Source organism: Mycteria americana, chromosome 11 (genome assembly GCF_035582795.1).
Source record: "Mycteria americana isolate JAX WOST 10 ecotype Jacksonville Zoo and Gardens chromosome 11, USCA_MyAme_1.0, whole genome shotgun sequence".
Taxonomy (NCBI): Eukaryota; Metazoa; Chordata; class Aves; order Ciconiiformes; family Ciconiidae; genus Mycteria; species Mycteria americana.
The window spans coordinates 10,095,341-10,121,112 of NC_134375.1; the positions used below are offsets into that span (position 1 = coordinate 10,095,341).

Sequence of the window (25,772 nt, forward strand, 5' to 3'; positions counted from 1 at the left end):
AAGGAAGTTAGCTTAATTAATGCCAAATAAACAAAAATAAAATAGATCATGCAATATAACTTAAATAACGATGAAGAAAGTGTGAACTGCAATCATCTTGGTAATGGAATACGAGTAAATCTCAGAAAAGCTTCTTCACTTCTTAAACACTGATGTTTATGAAATGTAAAGCAACACTTAATGAGATTAAAGGATTACCTGCGGAACTTCAACAGCTGACATAGAAAAAACATGAAGACAGAAGATCTTGGAGCCGTTGTAACCCACAACAAAGCCTTGAAGTTTTTGCTGATGGACAGGGAAATTACTAGCTTTGATATTGAGGTAACCCCCTCCAGAAAAGCAAAGCATATCCTCACACTGTGTATTCCAAGCCACACTGTTAGCATTGGGTTCCTAACAAGCAAAATAACTGATGATTACAACAGATGCAATCACATCTTCTTTCCTAAGAAATATGCATCCTTCAGCTAGAACGTTTGACCTGTTATAGCCTGGGTGTGTACACACACACACACACTTATTATTTACATTTGTAATATTCTAAAGCCTAGTATATTCCTAAACAGATTTACAGGGACATATTTTACATTTTAATAAACAGCTGTAATTGTCTTTCCTTTGTTTTGTCTTTACTAATGATCTATACTATCAAACTGTAGAACATAATATAAAATTCCACAATAATACAGTTAGCTAGCTAGCATATTTAATTGATAACTTTCCTTTTGTAACAGGCAGAAAAATTACAGACCCTGTCTTTGTAGCACTTCATACTTTCTAACCAGTGTTCTCTGAAAACATTTCATCAACGTTAATGAGTGAACCCTCTGAGTGACCGCTAAACTGCCAATGAAGAAAGAATTACCATTATTCATTTCATAGTCTGGGAATACACGATGAACAAAGAAGTTTAGGCTTTAATTCTGTTTGTACTAATGATAAAGCCAAAATGCTCATTAACTGTAATGCTTCAAAGGGAACCAGGACAGAGCTCTAAATTAAACTGAAAAGGTCACATGTTTAAGTACTCTTTATTCAGCTGTTGCTCACATATCTCCGTCTTCTAATTCTTTGTCTACCATCTCTAAAAAAGTAGCTTCGATAGAGAAACAGATCACAGTTAAATCCTACAAAATGTGATTAATGGCTTAAATGACAGTTATATGAATTTCTGCACAGCAACACTTCTGGTATGTTCTGTGCTCCAAATCACTTCCTGCCCCTGCCCCCCCCCCCCCTTTTTTTAAAAAAACCCAAACTTTTAATTGTACCTGAAACAACAACTCTTTGGTATGAATATCATATACTAGGCAGGTATCATTTTCATCAACCACTGCCAGCTTGTTTCGGGATGCACTCATATCCAGACAGCGCACAGCTGTGGATTGCTTCAACAGGACGATTGCAAAGACATTATCGACAAATATCTTCAGAATCTAGACATATTTGAAACCAAAGTCAGTCCATCCATTTTTGTTCCTAAAACTAGAAACAGCATAGCAGGTACAAACTTTAATGCTGTTTAAAGCATGCAATTGCAATTTTTTTTCAGAGATAAATTGTGCATTAAAATTAAGGAAATGCTTTCAGCTTGAGGTATCTTGAAAAGCCTTGTTTCCACAAAATACTCTAGGTTGCAAGCCTATACAAATAAATCATATGCTATACATCCTGGATTTTGTAATGCTCCACTAGTTAAACAATTACATTAATATAATACTACAGGAATATATAGCATAGATACAGAAGCCACAAAGGATCGCAACTTCCTCTCTATTCTGTATATAAATACCTCTGGGCTCCAGTTTGAAATTTTCAGCTGCTAACTGGCTTGTGAAATAGACAGCAATTCCACCTCTAGAACATCCACACCTTCACAACTGGTCATCAGTAGAAGTGTACACACACCCCCACCCCCAACCCCCTCTCAGTTCACCAAGAACTCCATTTTTGCCAGTTGTTCCTAACAACTTACGGACTTCAGACAAAGTTAAACTTGTTTGTATGAATTTTACAGCCAGAGAATGTGAAAGATAGAAGTAATTAGTTTTTAATCACAAGATGAGACTAGGTCAAATAAAATTCTAGGTTGTAAAAAAGCATGCTGCTCCTAAGGTCTCCCCCTAAGAGCATAGAACAGATTTTACTTGCAGTGAAAATACACATACCAGACATTATATGTTACCTGACCATTCTTTAGACCAACTAAGAGGCCTTCTCTTCCTGGAGGTCCTCCAATTACTTTAATATAACGAATAAGAGATTCCATCAGCCATTCTCGTTCTTTAATGCCACTAAATGAGAGGCACTGCAATCTCTTCTCCTAAAGACACAATAACATACAAAATACTGCAAGGAGGTAAAGATAAAACCCTGTGTCTTTGATGTGCTCTGTTTACACCTATACTAGCATGTGTGCCTACTTTTACATATAAAAATCATGAAGTCAAATAGTCAATTTAACAGGGTGAATTCTTTAAGGTTTTCCAATGTTACGAACAAACAAAAACAAAAAAACCCCCACCTTCTTCTAGTAGTTCACCCCCACCCAAAAGTTCCCCTGAATTATGTGCTAATTTATCAAATTCACTACAGAGACTGTTTTACTGAAACAGAGCCACCTGTGGCATGCCACAGCTATTGCTTGGAAGTATATCAGCGCTGCACATTACAACAGCACTACATATTGGTACCTTGGGGAAAAACTGTAATAGATTATGCAGTACAATCTTTTCCTACCAGCTATTTGGACAGCTACCTTCAAGTCTGAATGTACCCCAAGACTACTCTAGATTTTAAGGCACATACCTGGCATAAAATAATGTGATTTGAACATACAACCAGCAAGTTGCATTCAAATTTCTTTGCTATCTTTTCCTTCACCCGATAATACATATCTGAAGAATCATCCGAGTATAACTCGTAAATCAAGATTTTCTCTGGCATCTGGATTGCTAATCTGTTTTTGTAGATTGCGATTTTCTTTACAAGCTCTCTGCCTTTTATTCTAACTAGAGAGAAAAAAACCAAAAACAATACAGTATAGGCTGACATGAAAATAATGGATACAGAAATCAGAAAACTTACTAATACATTAAAATTGAGTCTTTCTAAAGCACCTCTAAAATTAAAAGCAGATTCCTGCTCAGATATGTTTGTTGTTCCGCATCTATGTAACCTACTATCCCCGTCACAATTTATCACCCTCTATTATTTGTCAACAGCACATTCTGGAGCAATACTTTGATTCCTTGCCATAAAAAGCCAGTGGATACAAAGAAACAAAATCAGCACAAACCCTTGAGGCTGCAAGCGTGTGTGTGTGTGTGTGTGAGCAAAATATGATGTACAGTATATTTATCTCATTCACAGAGATTAAAACCTTATCTTAAAAGCCTCTGCCCGTCCCAATGTCCTTTCAAATCCCCACATCTTTCACTAAGCTTGTCAGCGCTGATCCTCCAGAATCCAAGTTTGCACTCTCATCCTGCAAACAGTATTCCTCAGTTCTACTGTCAAAGTGACAACAATCTGTCTGGTACATGCAGCTTATATTCCAACTGTTCTGATGGATATTAATTAAAAAATCAAACAAAACAAAACAGAGCGAGAGCGAAGCTTTGGCCTGACTGCAAGTGTGAAATTACCTTTTTGTTCAGTGATGAGGTGTTGGACAATAACATCAGTCATGCTGTCTCTGTAAGCATAGCGATCTTTATAAAGGCCATGAACAGTGCTGAAAATCAACTGATAAAAGGATATTGTTCCATCTTGACATCCTACTGCCTGAACACAAGAAGAAAATAGTTTTAGTTAATTGGTACATACAGGTGAGAATTGGCAAAATGTGTAGTATTTATATGAACACTATGTTCCTTTTCCTGCATAATGTATAGATTGATACCAATTACAGCCTACTTGTGCTTAAACAGTGGTAAAAGTGCAATGCAAAACGAGGACTGATCTCATCATAGACCACAGAGACCACCATGTTGGGTGGGTGGGGTTTGGTTTTGTTTTGTTGTTGTTTTTTTGGGTTGGGGGGGATGTTTGTTTGTCTTTAAATTCACTCTATATCTCTTCACACTTGTACAATGACACAGAGCACAGCATTTATGGCTAACAGTTGCCTTGTAGGCATTTTCCACAAGGTGTAATGCTAGAAACTCAAACAGATCTGAATATTTTCTTCTCATCATGGAATTAGATTTGGTCAACCTAGAAGTTATTAGCTGCCATTTTTTATTCTTATCTCTCCTCTTTTTTAAATCAAAATGCAGCAAATGCCTTACTGTCTGAAAACAGGTGTTACGCTCATTTACAGCCTTCTTACAGCCCAAGTTTTACTTCTGCAGGGTATTTTTAATTTCGGTGGTAGTTCGGTGGACCTCACTAGACACTGCTTAGGTTCTGCTGCCTCAGGAAAATGTCTAGACTAAGCAACTGAATTTGAAATTTATGGTCTTACCTTATATGACAAATTGTCTGTGAAAATGTCAGAGAAATGTTCCTACTCACCACATAGTTAGAGTCTGGTTTAACTTTGCATGTCCACACCCAACTGCTTTGCTCTCCTATGGTTCCAAGACGCACGCCATCCTTTGTGAAGAGGGAAACTTGTTTATCTGAACCTCCCAGTAAAAGATACTCTCCTTTAGTAAAATAGCTAACACAGCAAGGATCAAAATTGAGCATTCTGTCCTTCCCAATCTACAAGGGGAAAAAAACAAAAATAAAAAACCAACCAACCAAACGACAAAAACAACCACACACCAAAAAAACCCCAAAAAGATCATTTCATATTTTCCCAAGAAACAAGTGCCGTCACTGATACCATTCTTCTCATCTCTCCAGCCATGCACAACTTTTCAATACCCCAGAACCACTGGCTATACTAAAATTCCCAAAGGCAGTTCTAAAATACGTCCAAGAATACCTCCAGTCTTGGATTGGAATACTCAATACTTGGAATACTATTATTGGAATACTTGTCTACTCAGAATGCAAGCAACTCACAAAACCCCCTTTAACTAGTTGAAAAAAATACAAAGATGTCCTCTACAGACCAGTAAACAACATTACAAAAGTCAGCAAAGTTGGAAGGGCTTTAATACAAGAATTGCTAGACAGCAACTGAGTTGCCATGGGAGAAACAAGAGCAGAAGGGAAAGTTGGTTAAAAAGAAGCAGACTCATAAAAGGTTGGGAAAACAGAAAACATTGAATGTAGCTAATAAAGCACTACTATACAAACACTTGAATACAGGACACAAAACAGAATCAGAAATAGCCTGCTGCTCTTGAATGTACTTTCTAAAACATACCTGTTTGCCACTAAGCTGGTAAAAGGAAAGTTTCTGACCCCAGTCTGCCACAGCTAAAATATCATTGCGTTCATCTCTAACAAAAAAAAAAAAAAAAAAAAGAAAAAGAAAAAAATTATGTAGTAATTCTACAGCAATGTTTTAATGTTTCTTAGAGCAATAGAACCAAGTATAGGATAGCAGAATTTACTTCATATTACTCTTTAAAAAACCACAAAATGAAAGTACAGCAGATACATCTTGCCATTTAAAACTGAGGAAGACAGCTTGGAGACACAAAAGAAAAATCAGTCTCCGTTACAGGAGTAACTGCAAAGCTTCATGTATCACTTCACATACAGCTATATAAGCAGTGGGTACAGTGAACTAATGGTCCCTTAAACAGATGAAGCACCTGGGCCCAGATTCTGATCTTAGCTACAGTAGTACAAAGCCACCATAACATCAAAGTCAATAAAGCTGAGCAAGAGTGAACTACAACTACCAGTGTAAGGCAGGGGGGAAAAAAAAAATTGTTCGTGTGAGACCAGCAGCAGACCTAGGAAAGGCTTCAGGTCTCAAATTTGTTAACTTTGGTACTCTGACATGATCTGTTCAGCTTGGAGCATGAGTGTCACCTTCTCCACAGCTTCTTGCCTAGGAAGAAGGGAGATGGTAATCTGAACATTCTGCTGCAAGCAATGCCTGTAGCCATAAACTGAACAAAAAGGAAACAGACAAAAAAACTAATGAAAAGCTAACTGCTTAGCAAGCATCCTCCCTTTGCTCAATGCATGATGCATGCACCTGTGGGGAAAAGCAACATGCTATCACATACTTAAGAACTATCTCATAATGAACACATACTAGCAGAATAAATTAAGACCATGCAGGCAACTATTAATCTAGAACTTCCTAACTTTTGAATATCTGATTTTGTACCCTGCATAATACTCTCTGCCCTTGGTCCTTTTCATAATTTACTGTTCTAGATAATACAGATATATGTTCCTTGGAAATTTCACTCACAAGTTGAAATCCATAGAGGTCTCTTCTTCCTCATGGTCTTCTCCCTCTGTCTGACTATACTGCCTACTGCCAGGCCTGGATTTCAGTACTGGTATCTCCTCTAAATAGCTGTGAACTGACTCCTCTTGTTCATGTGCTCTACTCCAAAAATTCTCCCACCTACTGCAATAGCAATTGTTTATTCACATATTTGGGACAATATTCCCTCTGAATTGAAGTGAAAAAACAGCTTCCCTCTCTCTCCCCCAATCCAAACAGAACCCGTCCCCCCAACCCCAAAACCAATACAAAAGAAAAAAGAAGTGTTTCTTGAGATCTGGTGAGGCCACACCTCAAATACTGTGTTCAGTTTTGGGCCTCTCACTACAAGAAAGACATTGAGGTGTTGGAGCGTGTCCAGAGAAGGGCAACGAAGCTGGTGAAGGGTCTGGAGCAGAAGTCTGATGAGGAGCGGCTGAGGGAGCTGGGGTTGTGTAGCCTGGAGAAAAGGAGGCTAAGCGGAGACTTTATCACTCTCTGTCACTACCTGAAAGGAGGTTGTAGAGAGGTGGCTGTTGGTCTCCTCTGCCAAGTAACAATCAATAGGATGAGAGGAAATGGCCTCAAGTTGTGCCAGGGGAGGTTTAGATGGGATATTAGGAAAAACGTCTTCACTGAACGGGTTGTCAAGCATTGGAACAGGCTGCCCAGGGAAGTGGTTGAGTTGCCATCCCTGGAGGTATTTAAAAGACATGTAGATGTGGTGCTTAGGGACATGGTTTAGTGGGGCTTGGCAGGGCTAGGTTAGCAGTTGGACTTAATCTGAAAGGCCTTTTCCAACATAAATGATTCTATGATTCTGTGATCTAAGTGGAACTTGTTCCCAGTTTCTCCATTCAATTAAAGACTGGCAGCAAAGCCAACACCCCGATACATAATCACTTAAAAAAAGGTAACGTACTTGGCATTAATCTGTTTCAGCAGGGATAAAAGTCAAGCCTTTCTGCAACCAATAAACCAAGGATTATCTATTCAGCATGAAAAAAGGAAGGATGAAATTATTTACCTGGATGGATTCCAACAAATTGACCATATTGGAGAGGAAGCACCCCCTGTACGCTCTATTTTAACTTTCTCTTCGCCATTTTTATTCCTTATGCTGACAACGCCGTTGAACATCCCCAAAGCAAGGTACTGGCCATCATTTGTCCAGCTGATAAAACACACACATACTGAAGAGCAAACTACTAAAAACAAGCAGCAGGAAGGTAGGATGGTACAGCATACTGAAATAGGGATGATAGATTGAAATATACTTGCAAGAGGGAGTTCTGGGAGATAGCCAGTAATCCTACAGTTTGTTTATGCATCTAAATCCACATTTATGGCAACAGCATGCACTACAGCAAGAACATTTTATTATATACACAGAAATAAAAAAATGTAGAAATAAAAAAAAAATTAAAGCTATCATCTGCTTGCAATACTTCTAGCATGTGCTAAGTAACAGATACATTTTTGGGGATGACAGTGTTGGCAGTAGACCAGACTGTTTTAAAAGCCACATTTAGAACACTGATCAGATAAAGCTGCATGGTGCTGGGACACAGGAGACGTGGTTTCTATTCTTGTCTCTACTGTAGTTAGATGGATGACTTCACACAAATTAAGGTACCCTTGCTTCAGGTTCCCCATAATGGTAATATCTCCTTCTACTGAAAATACCAACAACACAGAAGACGAACAGCTCTACAAACAAAAAGTATAGTTATTTTTCCTCATTTTATTGTTATTGCACAAGATGGCTAAACAGAGAGGGAGAGAAGTTAAGACACACTCAAGACCAGAACACCTCTCTGACACTTTCAGAAGAATTCAGTTATAAACAGTACCAAATAAAAACCAAACCCCTTTGCTATTAAAAAAAAAAAAGAAAAAAAAAAGAAAAAAGCTCTCTCTGAGAAGACTACACAAGAAAGAACAAATCAGCTTTGATAAAGGAGTCATATTCCTACTGGAGCATTATAAATGCTACTCAGGTATTTTAATGATGAGAATGGCAAAGCAGCAGGAAGTACTCAATGCTACTGAACAGCAAGGTAGGAGAGCCTATCTCATACTACTAGGTACTGTCTCTGCGTACATTGGACTATTTTACTTGATTTTTTTTCTTTAAGCTTGCATATTATTTTGAATTGCTTGTATTGAAACTAACTTAAATGACACAGTTAATCCTTAAAACTTACCTACAGCAAGTAATCTTACTGCTAGTTTTATGTTTAGAGACTGACTTCTGTTCAGGAGACCACAAGCCTTGATTAAAGCAAACAAAAAGCCAAAGTAAATTACAAGTAAGCATTTACCAGTGTTCAGATTAGAAACTAAGCTTGTCAGAAAACTCAGTTGGGACTTCAGAGGGATCAAAGTCTCATCCACTGCTAGAAGGACATTTAAATACATATTATTCATCAGTAAATGGGAAAAAAAAATTCCATCTAAATAATACAGAGGGTCTCTCTGCAACAAAATCATAGTAACAAAGTAGTACATTTTACCCCATGGCACCTCATTACATAGTCCTTTCCAACTGAGTTTAAGTGATTTAAATAAGTATCTAATGTTACTTAACTTTAGGTAGCTTTAGATCTCATCTCTTCTGGGTTCAAAAGAACTGTACCTATCTGTAGTTAGCTTACCTATACAACTTTAATAGAATTTACTGGCTTAATGGAAAAGTTAGAGGAAGACGACATACCAAAATCACTGGAAGAGCAGGATGCCAACTGATGAGTAAGAGGATTGTATGAAACACACTGTATAGAGTCATTATGCCTGGAATGAAGTTACAATCATATTTCAATAAATCATTCTTAAATGCCTCCTTTTCTGACTTTCAGCAAGATAGCTGAAAGGTTTACCAGATGTGAGAAATAATTTAATCAGTTTATAGTACATCAAATTAATCTGCAATTACTGTAAACTAAATCAGTAATAAACCTTAAAAAAAATTGTCTCTAAGTGGCAGGATTAACTGTATTTCATGAAGATTAGCTAAAAATGTACGTATATGGTGGTTTGTGAAATATGATTAAAGGTTATATCCAAATTCTAAAAGAAGTATGCTTGTGTATGCTCCTAGTACTACACTAGCTTGTGCTCACTAACTAGTAATAAATGTACACACACATTCAGAAACAGAATTTGAAGATGTTGCTTAAGAGAGATGACATAAAAACAAAGCCAGAAGAAAGATGGAAATATACCAAAAGTACCAAACCTTATCTTTAGTTTGGTCTTTGAACTAGAATTATATTAATTTTATTATACAAGATCAGAGTCATATCATGTTTCATTTTATTTTGATCTACACAGTTTCCCCAGTTCTCTGCTAGCCTTCTAAATTCACAGATTTATCTAGACTTCCCACCCTCTTTTATGGCTTTAATTGCTTTTCTGCCTCATTCAGATACTTTGACTGTTCTTTTCTTCTTCCCTCTCCTATTACCCACTCACTAGAATTTCCTCTGACCTTAGTCAACCTTCTTCCAAATCTAACAGCACGTACTCTTTGACAGCAGAAGTGCATAATCAAAGTCCGTTTTTGAGACGCACAGAATTGAACAGCATCACTTACGTGTATTTCAGAATTCCTTCTAACTTTGAAGTCCAAATTATCACACTTTTATCAGCCGAGCCAGATGCGAAACGTTTGCCTAGGAATTAAATATAATTTAAATCCCACACATACAAGAATCACTTTAACTCCAAATACTCAATCAAAGAGAGAGCAAGAAGTTCTTGAACTTGACAAGGCTCAAGTAATAAAGGGGCTAACACTGCAAGTGTCTTGATGTGACTGCGCTTCTCCAACTACGTGAAACTCTAATGACTTTGTTATTCCCACAGAGAGTGCCTCACTAAAGCCCGGCCATGCAAGCAAGTAGCCACTCTTTCCAACACTGTCAGTCACAGGTTGGAGATTTGTGTTAACAGTGTCAAGGGAAAAATGGTACATTTTCACAGGTATCCCCTATAACTTAAACAGTAGTATTCGAGAGGAAGTCCTTTGAGTCCCCACAGTAAAGTCCTAAGAGAATGAGAATCAGAGGCAACGAAAGAATTGGAAGCAGAATAAGGCCTGTAGTGTGCATGGTAATGCATGAAGGATCAGAAGATCAGGAAGCTTTGGGATAGAAGAACTACAGGAATAAAAATCAGAGGCAAGTGGAGTATTAGAAAGAGGGATCACTGGGGGAAGCCTTCTCCTCACATCACCCCACAAATGTAAACTTAACCATCACTGAAGTAGAAGTGGAGGGGAAGCAGGGACTACAGTTCTTGGGCTAACAGGTAGCCTTACATGTAAAAATACGGTACTTCTGCACATAGCATTTGTATGGCAGTTCAAACTCTCCATTAAAAAAAACAAACAAACCACCAGCACTCACACACATGTTCAAAATACTGTTACTGAAACAACCCTGATTTCTCTATTTATCAATTGGCAATAAGAAATGGAAGATAGGCACTTTACAAACCAGACTAAGAAAGCCCCTGCAAAGTGATATTTACCATCTTTAGCATAAGCCACACAGTATACAGTGTCCTTGTGTCCTTTCAAAGGCTGAATTAAGGTTCCATCAGAAGTATCATATACCTATTAAAACAGGGGGAAAACAAAAACAAACATACAAATTAAAAAAACATACATAAAAACCTTCCAGTGAGGACTAGGATATAAAATTACTGAAGGCCAACAAAATTATACACTTTCTTTTGTGTTTGCTCTTTTGCATAGCATACAGTCCATGCAAGACAAAACATTTTAAAGTGTAGAAGCAGCTTTTCCTAACTTAATACTTCTCGGAATGAAAGAAGACTCAGTATTAGAAAATTACATGCACAAAAAATTTCCAAACACCTCATTTGGCCAACTTGTTTTACTTCTTTCCCCGCATTAGATGTTTAAACATAATAAATTACTGGAAAAGCCCATCACTAAATATACCATTCTGTGAGCACTGAAAATAATAAAGCCTGCTGTCCTACAGTTCTGAGCTACATCTCTATAATCGTGCCATCCATCCATCCCTCCCTGCAGTTTCTACACTTGCCCTATCTGAAAGCTTTGCAGGAACCATGAGAAGTATGGTACTGAGCTGCTCTTGCTGATGGGTTAGCAGCAGGTAAGCACATGAAGGGAACTGCAAAAAGTTACAGTTGAAGCTTCTCACAAAGTAGGGACATCAATGTGAGTTTCTCTCCCCTTTTCACAGAGATTTGCATGAAACTTCTAACAATGAAGTATTTGTATACAGTGCTACTGTGCTAAGTTTGGATGCAGGTTAATGGATTTCAAACCACCGGGTGAGGTGCAAGAGGACGAGATGACGCAAGTAACTTAAATCTCATTACTTTTGGAAATAGAGCTTAAAACTTGGTAAGAAACATTCAAAAGCTTCAAAACACTTACAGTTAGCCTACATTAATATGTATGTAGATATGAGGCTGGACTAGTAGAGATAAGAGGATTTTTGATAGGTTATATTCATAAGTTAATGTGGAAGAAATCATATTCATACAGCTGTAAACGCAAGAGGAAAAAAAAAAGTTTCCCTACCAGCAGTCTATTTCCAGCAGCAATTATCAATTGAGTCCCATCCGGTTTGAATGCAAGATCATAAATACTAAAGAAAAAAAACAAACAAAAAAAAACCCCAAGAAAACCCCATATTAGTAGTCAGAAAATATATTTCCTTTAACACCAAATATGCCACATAACAAAAATTGTTAATTGCATACTTGAGAGTATATCTGATTCCTGAGAAAATTCCCCAGACAAAAAGAACCCTCTGTGATCGTCTCCCCATGCTCAGGAAGAAGCCCAAGCACTGGCCACCATCCAGGCTCCAGGCCTGAACATACGCGGATGGGAGGTTTGGAAGAAGCCCGCAGCCGGTACCCTTGGAGGCAGAACCACACAACACAGACGCAGGCTGCTGGCCTTTGGCTAAATGTAAAGTGAAAACAGCAAAAACAAGCCCCCAAAAGACTCTGCGATACTGGACCATCGGTATCGACCAAGAGGCCACAGGAATCCAGCTGCTCCTGCCCGCAGCTGGCCTGCCCAGGGGAAGGAGAACAGCTGGCTAGAGAAAGGACGCTCAGCCCAGGGCTCCCTCCCGCAGCCTACGTGCCATGCGGCGGGGACACGGGCGGTGCCGGCGAGCCCAGCGCGGCCTGAACAAGCTGCCCCGGGACACCGCCCCCACACCAGCCGCCCACCCAGCCGCGGGGAGGCGCCTCCGCCGTGCCCGGCACCGCTCTCCGGGGTGTCCCGATGGCCAGGCCTCCACAGGCCGCGCGCCCCCGGCCGCCTCACTGCGGAGCGGGCCGTGGCGGCCCGGCTCTCCCCCAGGGCCGCTCACCACTGCTCAGCCTTGTCGCGCCAGGTGAGCGCGGCCCGCATCCCCCGGGCCGAGCCGGACCAGGCCGCCCGCAGCGCGGCCCCGCAGCCCGTCCCGCCTCAGCGCCGCCGCCGAGCGCTTGTTTACACCCGCCCCGCCGGCGCCACGGGCAACGCGCATGCGCCTGGGGGCCTGGGGGTGGCCTGCCGGCCCGCCACCACGGCAGGGGGCGCCCGCCAGCGGGGCCGGGATGCGCTTGCGCACGACAGGACGCGGGAGCGGCGGCGGGGCGCGCGCGCGCACACACAGGGGGCGGTGCCGCCGGGCGTCACGTGATCGAGGCGCCCGGGATGGCGGCGCCGGCAGCGGCGCGGGCGGCTGGCAGGTAGGCGTCTGTGGCGAGGGGCGGCATGGCGGCGGAGCGGTGCGGGGATGAAGCGCAGGGCTCGTCAGCGGGGCGGGGGCGATGGCGGCAGGTGGCGCCCGCGGGGCGGTGGCGGGCCTGAGGCTGGGGGTCCCCCGTGTGGGGGTCCGGGCCCTGGCCTGGGCTCGGCCCGCCCCGCCGTGGAGCCCCCGGCTCGGAGCAGGGCCCCACCCGGGCGTCTCTTTCCCCGTGCAGCCTCCCGGGCGGCAGCCGAGACGAGGCGGCGGAGCGTCCCGGCCCCGGGGGCACCGGTGCCGCGGCGGAGAGGGGGCTTGCGAGGAAACCGGCCGGGCCCAGCGCCGTCCCCGGCGGCTGGCAGAAGGTGACCAAGCGGAGGCAGTCGGGCAGGACGGCAGGGAGGATCGACGTGTACTTTGTCAGGTGAGGCCGGGGCGCAGCGGAGCCGGCGGGCTGGCCCGGGGAAGCCCTTGGAAGGTACGGGACGGGCCGAGCGCCACCCGCCCGCGGGCAGAGCACTTTCTCCCTCCCGGTAGTACCGGCTTGCACTCGCACGTAAACCGATGTGCATGCTGTACGTGGAGTTCATGAGGTGAAGTGCATAATACGTGCAGGATTGTCTGTCAGCTCTTTGTGTAAACCTTTTTTTGTCAAGGCACAGAAACTTGTCCAGACATCACCCTGTCAACTATTTTTGTCGTTCGTTTTTTTAAACACTAGAACAGTTTTTTAAGTGAAGAGCGAGCGAATGAAGAAGTCATCACTAATTTACTTTTCTTTCATATCACAGTCCTGAAGGAAATAAGATAAGATCGAAAAGTGGACTTGTGGAATATTTTCGGAAAACGGGAGAGATGACGCTAAAAGCAGAAGATTTTGATTTTACAGCTCCTTATCAGAGGAGTATCCATTCGAGGGTGAAAAGATACAGCACAAAAGCTGCAAGAACTGTTTTAGAGAATGAGGATTGTCACAGTCAAGCAGAAGGCCTCGGTACACAAAATGGTGAAGAGGATAGAATTCAGAACATTCAGACTGGAAACGAACACCTGGAAGATGTTACATCCACTCAGGAAAGCAAAGATTTGATCGTGAAAGGCATAAGCCCAGAGGACTGTTTGACGACCAAAAAAAAGGGGGCAGGTGGAAAAAGTGCTCAGAATAAGAAAACTGGAAAGAGCTCAGAAAAGAGGAATCGAGATAATACCCAAAACAAAAGACAGAGAAGAGTATGTAACAAACAGGAAACTGAGTGCATCCAAAAGAAGAAATTGTGTAGAAAGACAGATGTGCGTGTTGCTGATAGTTGGGGCGTAGGTGATCAGAATGCAGACCTTATGGATGCAGGAAAAACTCTATTAAGAATTTCCCGGTCACGGTCAGACATGCAGCTGAGGTCGGTGACGGCTTGCTCACAAAGGAAGTTGGAGAGCCTAGCGGAGGAGGAATGTGTGGAGACAGGTTCTAATGATGCATCTTCTGCAAAATCTGAGGAGAAAACCAATGGATTGCAAATAGGGAAAGAGACAGATCGAGGGAATCCAGGTAACCAGGATTTTAAATCTGACACTGAAACGGATGCTAACGTCTTGCAGCCATGTAACAAGAAAAGCTTCACAGCAGTTAAAATGCCGCCAGGTATTTGTGTGGTTTTGAGCAGAATATTATCCTAACATTCTGCCGGGGGTTCTCCTGACTATACGAGCAAAGTATTCTGTTTCAGGTCAAGCTGCTTTGACATCTGAATCTGTCTCATTTCTTTATCCAACAGCATTTAACTTAATGCAGATTTATTCACAACTGGAACTTACTCTACTGATCTCTTTAGCTGTATAGCATAACATAATAACGTTCATTACCTTCCCTGCACTAACTCTTTTAATGGTGTTGCACAGTTGGTCAGTTTGATTCATAAAAAAGGCTAGTTTTAGCTTGTTTCATGTGCTAGAATCTCTTTCCTCAGACTGTGACAAAGTAACAGTTTATCTTCTGAAGATTTTTCATAGAGTTGAAATACAGAGGACTACTGGAGTTAATCTAAAGCACATTTATGTTCTCTACACCTACAAGAAATCCTTGTATTTCCATCACAACATAAAGTCGAAATGGTGTATGAAACGTGACAGCAAAATACTTGTATTTTTTTCTTTTTTAATGCTAAAGTATTACTTCTTTACAGAAGAGTCTATCCCACGAACACAAGTGGATAGGAGGAAAACGAGTCCGTATTTTTCAAGTAAATACAGTAAAGAAGGTATAATATTCTTTTAGGGAAATAAATCCTTTTTTATGGGGGGAGGAATAGGATGGCTCAAGATCAAGTGATGTTATGGAAAATTTCTTCCAGTTTTAGGCTGGCCATGCTTAGGTGACATCAGAGAGCTCGGCTTACCGCACTAGTGCTGACCGTGTCCCATGTTAAACCTTGGTGGTTTGTGTCTTGCAAACAACCATTAAGGCTGGTATCAAATGCCTCAGCAGCTCTTTCAGCAACTGTGAGGCGATGGGGTGAACGGGCTTTGGGGAAGTTCTCTTCAGACTGCTGAGGTGTTTCCTCTGTCGGGGGGAAGCCCTGTACCCTGCGGCTGCTGCTCCGCGCTTACACAGGAGCGTGGCGGCAGCTGGGGAGAGCCTCTCCTCAGAAAACGTATGTGACATGGAACACGGGGGCACATGCAGGCAGCCTTGACTCTTATTGCAGTCTGTGCCAGGGGACGCATAGTCTCCTGCGGTTCTGTGAAATTTCTGTGTGAATTGCCATTGCTCCCTCCACATACAGTGCCCCCACAAAGATGAATCTGCTTCAACAGATCTTCGGTTTTTTAAATTATTTTTATTTAAATAGGTAAATCCATCCTTTACTTCCCAATAAATTTTCGTGTATTGCCTCTGTGTACAGCTCCCAGCCCACCTAGAAGGAAGGCCTTCAGAAAATGGACTCCTCCACGTTCTCCTTTTAATTTGGTCCAAGAAACACTTTTCCACGATCCGTGGAAACTTCTCATTGCAACCATATTTCTCAATAAAACTTCAGGTAAATAGAGTAATACAGTTTCATGTTGTATAAATGTTGGGGTGGTGTTATAGGGTCAGAACAGCTGCCATTTTTTAATGGCATTAATGAAAGAATAAATGTATATTAACTTGTGTCAGTGTAAAGAAAAAGTCTTTAATTTGTAACTTGTGCCTCAGAAAAAGCTCACTTCAAAAAGCATACATAGATAATCCAAAAAGATAATTACCTGCACGGTCTTCTGTTCATGATGATTTCTTTCACTAGGTAAAATGGCAATTCCTGTGCTCTGGGAGTTCTTTAAGAAGTATCCTTCTCCTGAAATAACCAGGACTGCAGACTGGAAAGAAATGTCAGAGCTGCTCAAACCTCTCGGCCTCTATGAGCTCAGAGCAAAAACTATCATCAAGTTCTCAGGTAGGTTTTCCTGAACATGTCTGTGGAATGGTCTAAATTATACTAGCAAGGCAAACGGCGCTCTGTGACTTTGCCTTCTGTTTGGCAAATATTGGTGGTGGTTTATTTTACGCAGCTTTGGGATATGTTGGTCTTACGTATGCAAAGCTGCTGATCCTGTTGTCTTAACTGAGAGTGAAATAACATACATAATGAGTTCTGCAAGAGACCTTTGTCCGGGAGACTTTGTTGAGTGGGAAGAGATAGCAACACCTGCAAGACTGATCCAGTGTTTTGCAGCACTGTGATAAGGTGGCTCTGCTCTGTTTTGCATCAGGTGACCTCCAGAAGGCCCTTCCAGCCAGAATTTTTCTATGATTCTGATATTTTCTATACTTAGAATAAAAGCATTCCTCCCTGGGTTCTGAGGAGAGAGATTTAATTAAAACTCACCTTCAGTGGTTTGTTTAAAAGGTGTTTAAGATATACCGCATAGGGATTCATCGCCTCCTTTCACCAGGAAATAGCTCAAACTTGTGTTTTTCATCTAAAATGTTCCAAAGTGGAGACGTGTTACAACAGCAGAGAATCAGGATTTTGTCCAGAGTTGCTTTCTGCGACCTGCCTGCCTGCAGGCAGTGAAGTCTGTGACCGTACGTTGCAGATGAGTACCTGAGCAAGCAGTGGAAGTACCCCATCGAGCTGCATGGCATCGGGAAGTACGGGAACGACTCCTACAGAATCTTCTGTGTCAACGAATGGAAGGAGGTGGGTGGTGCGGCTGTGCTGCCAGGGTTTGGGCCAGAGGGTGCTGCTGGCAGTGGGGCTCTGTCCTTTGGTGTTGCTGGGCTCATACCTATGGACTCCCTTGGATTAAAACAAAAAGATAGCAATTTTTCTATCTCCAGTAGGTTGAACTCCCAGAACGTACCTTTTACAAGTCTGAACCTGTAAATGAGGACTTGTGTAACCTTGATCCTCCCCCCTCCCCCCCCCGTAATTTTCCACTTTCACTGTGTTCTTTTTCTTATTTCCTTGAAGTGGGGGTGAGAGTCTCTTCCCTGCTCCAGTTAAGAACCAGGTTCCCTATGTTTCCTGCCAGCCAGATCCTGGTATCCCCCCCGAGATCGGTGTTGGTGGGGCCTTTGCCGTGCTGGGGTCCTCTCGTGGCAGGTGGCTGCGAGGGGCGGTCGAGGGGCCGTTTTGCTCTCTGGCGTAGGACCCCCCTCCCGATTCACGAGGGGGTGGGTGGTTTTGGGGCTGACCAGGTGCTGTATTCCTTGGTTTACATGGGCGGAGGCACGGCCATTTGCTCCTCCCTGCGAGGTACAGAGAGGCCCTGGGCTGGGAGGGGAGATCCGTCAGAGTGGCGAGGTGTTGTGAGGGAAGGTGTTTTAGAAAACGTTAAACGCTTTCACGATCTTTTAGGTGCAGCCGCAGGACCACAAGTTAAACGTGTACCACGCCTGGCTCTGGGAGAACCGGGAGAGACTGAGCATAGGCTGAAAAAAGCCGTGAGTGCAGCCCGTCTCCCAGTCCTCGCCGACGTGCTCTCTGCACAGCGGATGTCTTTAAAGTGTCGTTCTGATCAAGTTCTTAATTTAAATACGTGTGACACACCCGGCTCAGGCCATCGCTGTAACGAAATGTGTAAATCCGTGTTCTTTAATAAACTGTCCCCATTTTTGCAGCGTCTGTTGGCTCAGGGCTGCGCAGGCCAGCCCCGCAGCTCCCGGTTGGCGGGTGGGGTGAGGGAGCCCGCGCTCCTCCCGGCAGCCGCCTTCGCCTCCTCCCTGGCCGCGGGTTTGCCGGGCGCCGCCGTCCCCCCGCCCCCTTCCCTGCGGAGCCGCCGGACGCGGTCTCGCTTCCTCCGGCGGGACGGGACGGGACGGGACGGCCCGGTGAGCGCTCCCCGCGGGCGGGGGGAGAGGTCTCCCTGTTGCCGTGGCGACGCTCGGCTGCGCGGCGGAAACGGCAACCGGCGGGGCGGGGTCAAGGTTCAGGGGTCAAGGGGCGGGAGGGGCAGGCCGTCTCCGGGTGACGCCGCCGGGGCGGGGGCCGGGCCGCCGCCATCCGCCCCGCGCCCTCCCCGCTGCCGCGGCCCTGCCCGGCACAGGGGGGTTCCCCGGAGCCGTCGCCTGCCCTCCGGGCCCGAGGCGGCCGGAGGAGGGGGAGCGCTGCCGCTGTCCGGCGGAGTCCGGGCCGGCGGCTGTAACGAACGCGTCGCCCGCAGCGGCCGTGCAACCAGCCGGGGTTAGAGCGATGTCGGGCTGGAGGTGGCCTTGGAGCTGCGCTTCAAACCACGTCGTCCAAAACACAGATACCCAGACCTCCGCCCTCGGTTGACAGCGAGCAGGCTTTGCCCGCCCGAATCCCGGCGGCATGTTGGTTGTGTTCCACCCATGGCAAAGGCAGCTGCGCACTTTTCCAAGCCGACCTGGGCCGCAGGCTGCTGCCCCCCGCCTGCCTCACAGGTGCCCCCGGAGCGGGGAGACAGCCTCAGGCCTCCGGAAATCACCTCCGATGCAGAAGGTGACCCATGGAAGCTGCAGGCTTGGATTGAGGAGAGGAAGCAGCTCCGATATCAGCTGGAGAGCGTTGTGGATGTAGAAAAATGGCTGATGGGAAAGCCTTCCCTTAGCAGTCAGGAAGAAAGAGTCTGGGAAAGAATAAAGGCATACAGGGCAGACAGGAGGGCTGAAAGCAAATCAGCCCTGACCCGCAGCCTGGGCGTAAGTGTCTGTGGTGCTGTTCCGTCCTTGGGATCGTTGCAGTGCGTCTCCTGGGGCCCTGCCACAGCCTCAGTGCTTGCCGGCATGATGATTCTGGGTAACGGTGCTCTCGGGGTATTTTCCACTCTTTTTCAGTGCTCACCACCAGCGAGTTGCCAGCCCTGGCAGGAAGGTCGCCTTCCCCTTATTTGTGCACCGTACCCCCCGGCTCTTGTCACGCTGCATAGCCTCCTGCGCAAGCAGAAGCTGACGATAGTGGATGTGTTCAAGAGGGCTGGTATGGACAGGAGGAAGATCACGAGAGCAGACTTCATTCACATCATCAAAGCGGTATGTAGGGAACTGAAAAGGAATGAACTGCCACAACTCTGCCATATTTTCCTGTGTGCAAACCCAGAGTGGTTTCCATGGAGCAAATGGTGGAGCTTCAAGAAGGGGCATTTTGTCTTGTCTTACCCTCAGAGAATTGCTCCCACACCCTGGGGAAAGCTGAAGGGGAATGGTGCAGAGAAGTTGGATGTCACCTAGAGCAAGTCCCAGGAGGACATTAAACTGTTGCCTCATAGTCTCTAAAGAGAGTCCCTGCTCAGTACTGTGGCTGTTGGGCTCCTGCTGTAGGCACTGAACTGGCATCAAGTCTCCTGGTGTCAATACTTGACCTGTCCCCACCAATCCCATGTACATCCCTGCTGCCCTGCCTGTCAGCACATGTCTGTACAGCACTGCTCGTGTTGAGCATCACTGTCCACAGGCTAACAGTGGTTCAGAGCTCTGAAGAGCACTTTCAGGTCTATTCGGGTTTAGCAGTTCAGATGTAGTCTGATATTATAGCCCAAGTGAAAGTATCTTCTCGAAACCCCGAGGGCTGGGAAGTTCGGCATGGTAACAGCTGAGAGCTCTGCAGAGGGCAGCGAAGGTCTGGTAAAGCTGTTAATACTTGGTAAACCCAAGTAAACCTCACCAGGTTTTCTCTGTGCCATACTTCCCTGCAAAAGCATGTGGAACAACTGCAGAGTTTGCCCCTCCTAGCTCTGGGACAGGCCTTGATGTTTTTGTGATGGCTCTTGTCATTTTGGTTTTGGTTGCCAGACCAAAGTTCCCATCAGCGACAAAGACCTGGAGACTGTGATCATCTTCCTGGCTTCCTCAAAGAGGGGGGATTTTATAAGCAATGAAGATCTAATTGAATGTCAAAAGCAGTGGCTGGAAATGATGAAAGGACAATCCAGAGAGACCAAAACAGGTGAGAGGAGAGCACTGTGCTGGGAGAGCGGCTCTGTATCCTTACCGACAGGAAATACCAAACTGCATCCAGAATATGGTTCCCTGAGGCCGCTGCCCTGTAGCAGAGCAGACAGAAGGAGACTTCTCTGGGGAAAAGCTGAAGAGTCCAGGAGGTGTGCAATACTATAGTCACCCCAACTGCAGGAGGCAGATTATCCAATCTTTTGGGTTTGGCTTAAAATCTGAACCCTGAGGTTTAATGTACTGCACTGGGTTTTGTTAGTTAGCATTGATCATCCAACTGATCAAAAGCAGACCCTTCCTCTAGCTGTTGGTGGCAGCTGGAAAACACATTCAGAAGAGGTTATCTTTTCAAACCTAACCCAAACCTGAAGGCTTCTCACAGTACCCGTGTCATATTAAGCTGCAGTTTTCACATCTGTGAGATAAGAGGCATTTTGCTGCCGTTGCATTGCACTAACCATTTTGCAGATTAAACAGACTTTGTAAGCATGAAACACAGAACTGAATATGGACAGCAAAACACTTTGGGGAAATGCAAAGCAGAGATGGGGCAGTCTGTAATATTTGTGTCTGGATCAAAAGCTAAAGGATGTTTTCATTTGAAGATCTGAGTCTGCTGGGAGTTCCAGTCTGCATGAAATGCAAAAGCCCTTTGTCTTAAATCTTGATCAGCCCTGGTGTTTCTGCTAGTTTATAACACAGTTTCTCTGGGCTTTTTTGTTGGTTTTTCATCTGTCACAGCTGTACAAGCTCAGTTCCATAAAACCACTTGCACAACTGTCAGTTGTGTTACTTCTGCTGGGGGCAAAGCCAAAGAGATGAAGCCCCGTGCTCCTACCAAGCCCAAAACACCATTAATGCTGGTAGAAGTTCCACCAGTCAACACTGAGCCAGAATGCAGATATCTAAGCTACGATGAAATGGAAGAGACTGGAAAACGGTTCAGAGACAGGAAGCGATGGAGGAAGGTATGGTGTGTGTGGCAGGAAAACAAGCACACCTGCATGCGTTGGCAAGTGTGGGGTGGTTTAGAGGACAGTACAGCAGGAAAGGAAAGGGCAGGGAGCTTTTGTGAATATTAACCTCTTAGTAGTCCCCTGACCACCTGGGACTTGCAGCTGAGGTGTTACAAGCCCTCTAAAACAATTGGTTTAGCTTCTGAATGCTTTGGTGAGACTAATATTTTTTATGGGTAAATGGCAAGAAAAAGATGATGTTGAAACAATTTTTATGTCTGGGGATGGAGTCCTCCTGATCACTAAGTTGACGTGCCCACCGGACTATGATCTGTCCCGCAAGATGCTGATAAGCACTTTGTCCTATTCAGTTATCACGGTCAGCGCAAGATGATCAAACGAAAATGTAACACTGATTAATTCACCCCAAAACACTTTATTTGGAGCGTCTTGGCAAGTGCACAGATGCACTTGCCCAACAGTCCTAACCAGGACCTGTCCTTTACTTGCAGAACAAAGACAGCCTGCTAGAATGGAAAGAGAAGTGTCGTCTGGTGAGATCTGGGGATGCAGCCATTGATGAGCACTGCCTGCCATCAACTGCGGAGTGTGACATGGGAGCACTGGTGGACCAGTACCGCAGGGATTGCTTCATGACCTACCTGAAGAGCCTCAAGCTGTGCAGAGAACGCAACAGTCGTCTCACGGAGCTAATGCTGCAAAAAGGTAAAGCAGAGACCAAAGCAGATGTGAATGTAGTAAATCTGACACGTTCGTGCCTCTTCCCAAGCTCAGAAACTTGGCTCATGTAGAAGGGGCTGCTGATGAAGCATGTTTGCAGCCCTGCAGGGCAATGGGATGCTGCTGGTTAGGATCAGAAAACAATCATTAGGGCTGGAGCAGGGCTGAGATAGCAAAGGGCACTACAGAGCAGTGTCTGGGCACTACAGATCAGCGTCTGGGCGCAGCAGTGACCCAGTGTGATACCATGGCTGGCTGGGCAGGAGCCTGGCAGGCAGGGCTCTGTCCCGCTGCCCCTGGGTTGGTAGCCAGGTTCAACCAAGAGTTCACGTCATCAGGCAAGTTTATGGTGATGTGGCAGGTCCAAGGTCAAGCTGGGAAGTCAGTCTGTGGGTCGGGGTCCGCGGGGTCCCTGGCCGGGCACAGACACGGCTGTGGCTGAGCTGGAGACTGCTACACCTACAGCGTAGATCAGTGGGACTGAAGGGCGAGGGTTGAGCTGAGATGGGGCTCCTGCGCCTGTGGGAAGGGTCCTGAGTGGAGCCAGTTGGGGCCATTAAGTCCTATTAGTGCACTTGGGGGCCCTCACACCTTCCTCTTTTGCACTGTGGCCGTATCCCCTCCTGGGCAGCACTGCAGACTAGAACAGAGGTGATCTGGATTGGATGGGGGGACAGCTGGGAGACAGGCCTGGGGCAGCAGAAGAATTCAAGGGTTTTCTTGGGTAAATGCATTCAGCATCTTCTGTCTTCATTCCATCGCGGGACACGGCAAAGTGTGACTGTTTTCTTTTCACTGTGCACTTTGCCAACAGCCCTGCTGCACCCGGGAGACAAGATCGTCAAAGAGGGAGAAGACATAAGGCAGATCAGGCAGCCTGGAGGATCCTACACCTCGGCACGTGATCCCGCTCCATCGCCTGTGAGCACATCCAGATCGAGAACTGCATCCAGAAAGCAGGCCAAAGAGGCGGAAAACAGGTTTGTTCAAAGAGGGTTTAGGATCTCCTCCTGCTGCCCTGTTGCGTGTCACTCCTCTGTGCTCGGTCCCCACCGCATTGGAGGCGGTACTGAGGTGCTGGGGTGAAATGTCAGGATGCTGTAAGGGAGCAGCCAGTGACAGCCAAGAGGCAGATTCGCCCCTCGGCTGCACGGCTGCTTCTCTATGTCAGTGAAGTCATCGGGTTGCAGTGGTGCTGGTGAGCAGTGTGTGGTGCCTGGCAGGAGCACTACAGTCTAGTTGGGTCTGGTTCTGTACCCTGAACTTGCAGAGAGCTACAGAGGTGACAGTCTTCTCTCCTCGGAAGGTCCTCCTCAGACTGACCCTACACTGCCTGAAATCCACTCAGAGAATATTTATTCTTGTGGAAGAAAGACAATCCCAAAGAATCGAGCTTTACGTTCTGATCTTGGGTGGCCTTACAGCTGCAGCTACCCTTCTTCTGTTACACTGAAAACACTGCACTTCAGTTGTTAAACCTAACCTCAGAACTTCTCACGGCCATTTGCGTGGGTTGATTTTTTTCAGAAAGCAGTAAATAGAACTTTGAAAAGAAAAGCTCTGCTCAGGTCTTAAATGACTGGACTCCCATTTAAGAAGTGAGGCCTTTGTTCTGAGTTTACCCTGAATGTTATAGGGGTACAAGAATTGGTTCTCAGAGGCAGGCAGCATGATCCCACCTTCCTCCTACCAGACCAGGGCTGCCAAATGGCAAAGACCTTTCTCTTTCCAAAAATTGAATGATCCAAACTGTTTGGATTGGTGGAGAAACTTTTAGAGGGAAAAAACCATAGCAAAGTAGAGCACAACTTGCATTGTTATCTTAGTTAAAGAGTGTTTAGATACTGCAGTGATGGGCAGTGTATCAACTCTTAAGACAGCTTTGTAAGTTGGCATTTCTAATGTAAATAATGTATAATAATGACAGACATACTCGATTTATGCAGCAAATATTTGGATCTAACACAAGAAAAGCTGGATTAAAATTCTCCCCAAAAAGGTCATTTGGCAGCCCAGTTTGAAAGGTTGGCAGGTTGAATATGCCATTGAGGAAATACTGGGGATCATCATCTCAGTCTGTTCAAACAAAACCATTCGTAACTCTGATCTTGAAAGTCTCGGAAAGGGCACAGCTCTGGCAGAGCTTCCCAGAGCCTGGAAGTCCTGGTAGCTGGTTCTTGTCAGTCTCGTTTTTGCCATTCATAGCAGCAGCAGTGAAACTGCCCAGAATTTTGTTTCTGTAAAACATGTTATTATATCTTTTTTTTTTTTTCCAGGCAGTTTCAAAGGAGTAAAGTGCAAATGAAGTTTGCGCACGTGAGCAAGTCAAATGACAATAACTTCTGGCCAGGTCATCTTCTGGACAAGATACGCCTTTACCAACCCGAAATGGAGCCTGGCAGGGCACACGCCTTGTTCAGCTACGTCCGTTCAAGCAAGCCCATCTGTCCTGGCCTCTACAGCCCTGACCGCAGCTGACTCTGGGGAGGGAGGGTGCTCGACCTACAGAGATGCTGCATTCAGACAGACCCATTTCTTCTGAAGTTGTTCTGTCAGCAGCGCGAGATGTGAGCGCGGCTTTGTGATCCAGCAGTCAGCTCATGGGATCTGGACCCTGCTGATGGAGAAAACGAAGGTCTCAAACCGTATATTCAGGTTAAAGGTGGAGGAGCTGGACAGGAAACAAAATACACTTCTCAACTGGGAGCTCCTCTGCTCGTCCAGTGACAGCGCAGGTATTTTGTGAAAGGCAACAATCTCTGTGCTCCCCGGGCACAAGCTAAGCGCAAGAGCTGTAGTTAAAGTGTGTGTGTGGAGCGGGTGGCAGAGGGAGACCCTGCTCAGTGCCCGCTGCCGGGCTCCGGCTCCTGCTCTTCCCTCGGTGCCTCTGGCACTGCCAGCTCCCGCCCTGGCCCCATCCGGTGATGGCCCCAGGGGAGCCGGGGGCTCCACCGTGCAGCAGCCGGGGGACAGGCGCAGACCCCTAGCAGGGCTCAGGCTGTGTCCTCGGCCCGGCATCACCGAGCCTCCGCTCCGGTCTCAGGAGAGAGGGACACCAGCGAGTTCAGACTCCCTGAGGCTGAGGACGGGGCCTGTCTTGGGGAGCCTTGCCCTGCGACGGCAGCCGCTCCGGGGAGGTCACCGCCTCAGCCGTCGCTCTTCCCTGGGCTCTCGCCCGCCCTCGAGTGGCTGCATGTGCCCGGGCGGACGGATCCCGGAGCGCTGTCCCGGGCATCCTCGCTGCAGCCTGGAACCTCAGGGGCTGGGGCGGATGATTTTGGTTTCCCTTGAGCCTGGCGGCAGCAGGGGGCCCAGAGGCGACGGCGCTCTGCCCCAGCCGTGCCTGGCGCCAGCGGTAAAACGGGGCTGAGGGCAGAGCTGCCGCCGTGCCGGGCCGCCGGCCGTGCCCGGGCACCTCGGCCTGGGGCTCCCGCCGCGGAGCCGGCGGTACCGGGGCAGGGGCCGGGCTCGGCGCGCCGCCGCGCCGCCAGGTGGCGCCCGCCCGCCCAGCGGGGCTGGCGGAAGCAGCGCCAGGGCACAGCCTGGCGGAAGTGACGGCGGACAGGTCCTGGCAGCCCCGTACC

General features: G+C 45.9%; 3 protein-coding genes across 10 annotated transcripts in view; 2 read left to right on the forward strand and 1 right to left on the reverse strand.

Annotated features, from left to right (window-relative positions):
- The window catches only part of IFT122 (intraflagellar transport 122), a 33,926-nt gene extending 21,095 nt beyond the window's left edge, over positions 1–12,831 (reverse strand). Inside the window, exons 1-14 of one of the 4 annotated variants that reach the window (XM_075513837.1) lie at positions 12,742–12,831; positions 11,934–12,000; positions 10,886–10,970; positions 9,948–10,026; positions 9,069–9,145; positions 8,560–8,626; positions 7,380–7,526; positions 5,327–5,402; positions 4,522–4,713; positions 3,651–3,789; positions 2,812–3,014; positions 2,189–2,326; positions 1,275–1,439; positions 199–396 (exon numbers count right to left, since the gene is read on the reverse strand). In XM_075513837.1, coding sequence (XP_075369952.1) covers positions 199–396; positions 1,275–1,439; positions 2,189–2,326; positions 2,812–3,014; positions 3,651–3,789; positions 4,522–4,713; positions 5,327–5,402; positions 7,380–7,526; positions 8,560–8,626; positions 9,069–9,145; positions 9,948–10,026; positions 10,886–10,970; positions 11,934–12,000; positions 12,742–12,782 — 1,674 coding nt within the window. In that variant the 5' untranslated portion in view covers positions 12,783–12,831. Of the gene's footprint in view, positions 1–198; positions 397–1,274; positions 1,440–2,188; positions 2,327–2,811; positions 3,015–3,650; positions 3,790–4,521; positions 4,714–5,326; positions 5,403–7,379; positions 7,561–8,559; positions 8,627–9,068; positions 9,146–9,947; positions 10,027–10,885; positions 10,971–11,933; positions 12,001–12,115; positions 12,236–12,741 lie in introns of those variants that run through there. The other 3 variants (XM_075513836.1, XM_075513839.1, XM_075513838.1) reach the window with 3 other exon arrangements.
- Positions 12,832–13,035: 204 nt separating this feature from the next.
- MBD4 (methyl-CpG binding domain 4, DNA glycosylase) lies at positions 13,036–18,197 on the forward strand. Of its 4 annotated transcripts, none has more exons than XR_012777445.1 (8): positions 13,036–13,105; positions 13,340–13,525; positions 13,893–14,740; positions 15,282–15,356; positions 16,002–16,136; positions 16,383–16,532; positions 17,075–17,279; positions 17,940–18,197. XR_012777445.1 is itself a non-coding variant. In XM_075513978.1 (8 exons), exons 1-8 carry the CDS (start codon positions 13,071–13,073, stop codon positions 18,015–18,017), a joined length of 1,611 nt encoding a protein of 536 aa, XP_075370093.1. In that variant the 5' UTR covers positions 13,036–13,070; the 3' UTR covers positions 18,018–18,197. The 4 variants fall into 4 exon arrangements, 3 of the variants coding, with proteins under 3 accessions (XP_075370093.1, XP_075370095.1, XP_075370094.1); XM_075513978.1 differs by having other exon boundaries at positions 17,176–17,279; XM_075513980.1 differs by having other exon boundaries at positions 13,893–14,647; positions 17,176–17,279.
- Positions 18,198–18,542: 345 nt separating this feature from the next.
- EFCAB12 (EF-hand calcium binding domain 12) lies at positions 18,543–25,728 on the forward strand. Of its 2 annotated transcripts, XM_075514488.1 has the most exons (7): positions 18,543–19,243; positions 19,379–19,573; positions 20,333–20,486; positions 21,233–21,459; positions 21,960–22,173; positions 23,003–23,168; positions 24,465–25,728. In XM_075514488.1, exons 1-7 carry the CDS (start codon positions 18,914–18,916, stop codon positions 24,664–24,666), a joined length of 1,488 nt encoding a protein of 495 aa, XP_075370603.1. In that variant the 5' UTR covers positions 18,543–18,913; the 3' UTR covers positions 24,667–25,728. The 2 variants fall into 2 exon arrangements, with proteins under 2 accessions (XP_075370603.1, XP_075370602.1); XM_075514487.1 differs by having other exon boundaries at positions 18,543–19,573.
- The last annotated feature ends 44 nt before the right edge of the window (positions 25,729–25,772 follow it).

What these genes read in the sequence shown, in the direction of transcription:
- MBD4 (XM_075513978.1), top strand. Translation starts at nt 13,071, where the DNA reads ATGGCGGCGCCGGCAGCGGCGCGGGCGGCTGGCAG. An exon ending in AAGTAAATACAGTAAAGAAG is followed by an intron (nt 15,357 to 16,001) that starts GTATAATATTCT and finishes CTCTGTGTACAG; the next exon opens with CTCCCAGCCCACCTAGAAGG. An exon ending in AACTATCATCAAGTTCTCAG is followed by an intron (nt 16,533 to 17,175) that starts GTAGGTTTTCCT and finishes CGTACGTTGCAG; the next exon opens with ATGAGTACCTGAGCAAGCAG.
- EFCAB12 (XM_075514487.1), top strand. Translation starts at nt 18,914, where the DNA reads ATGGCAAAGGCAGCTGCGCACTTTTCCAAGCCGACCTGGGCCGCAGGC. An exon ending in TCATTCACATCATCAAAGCG is followed by an intron (nt 19,574 to 20,332) that starts GTATGTAGGGAA and finishes TTTGGTTGCCAG; the next exon opens with ACCAAAGTTCCCATCAGCGA. An exon ending in GGAGCTAATGCTGCAAAAAG is followed by an intron (nt 22,174 to 23,002) that starts GTAAAGCAGAGA and finishes CTTTGCCAACAG; the next exon opens with CCCTGCTGCACCCGGGAGAC.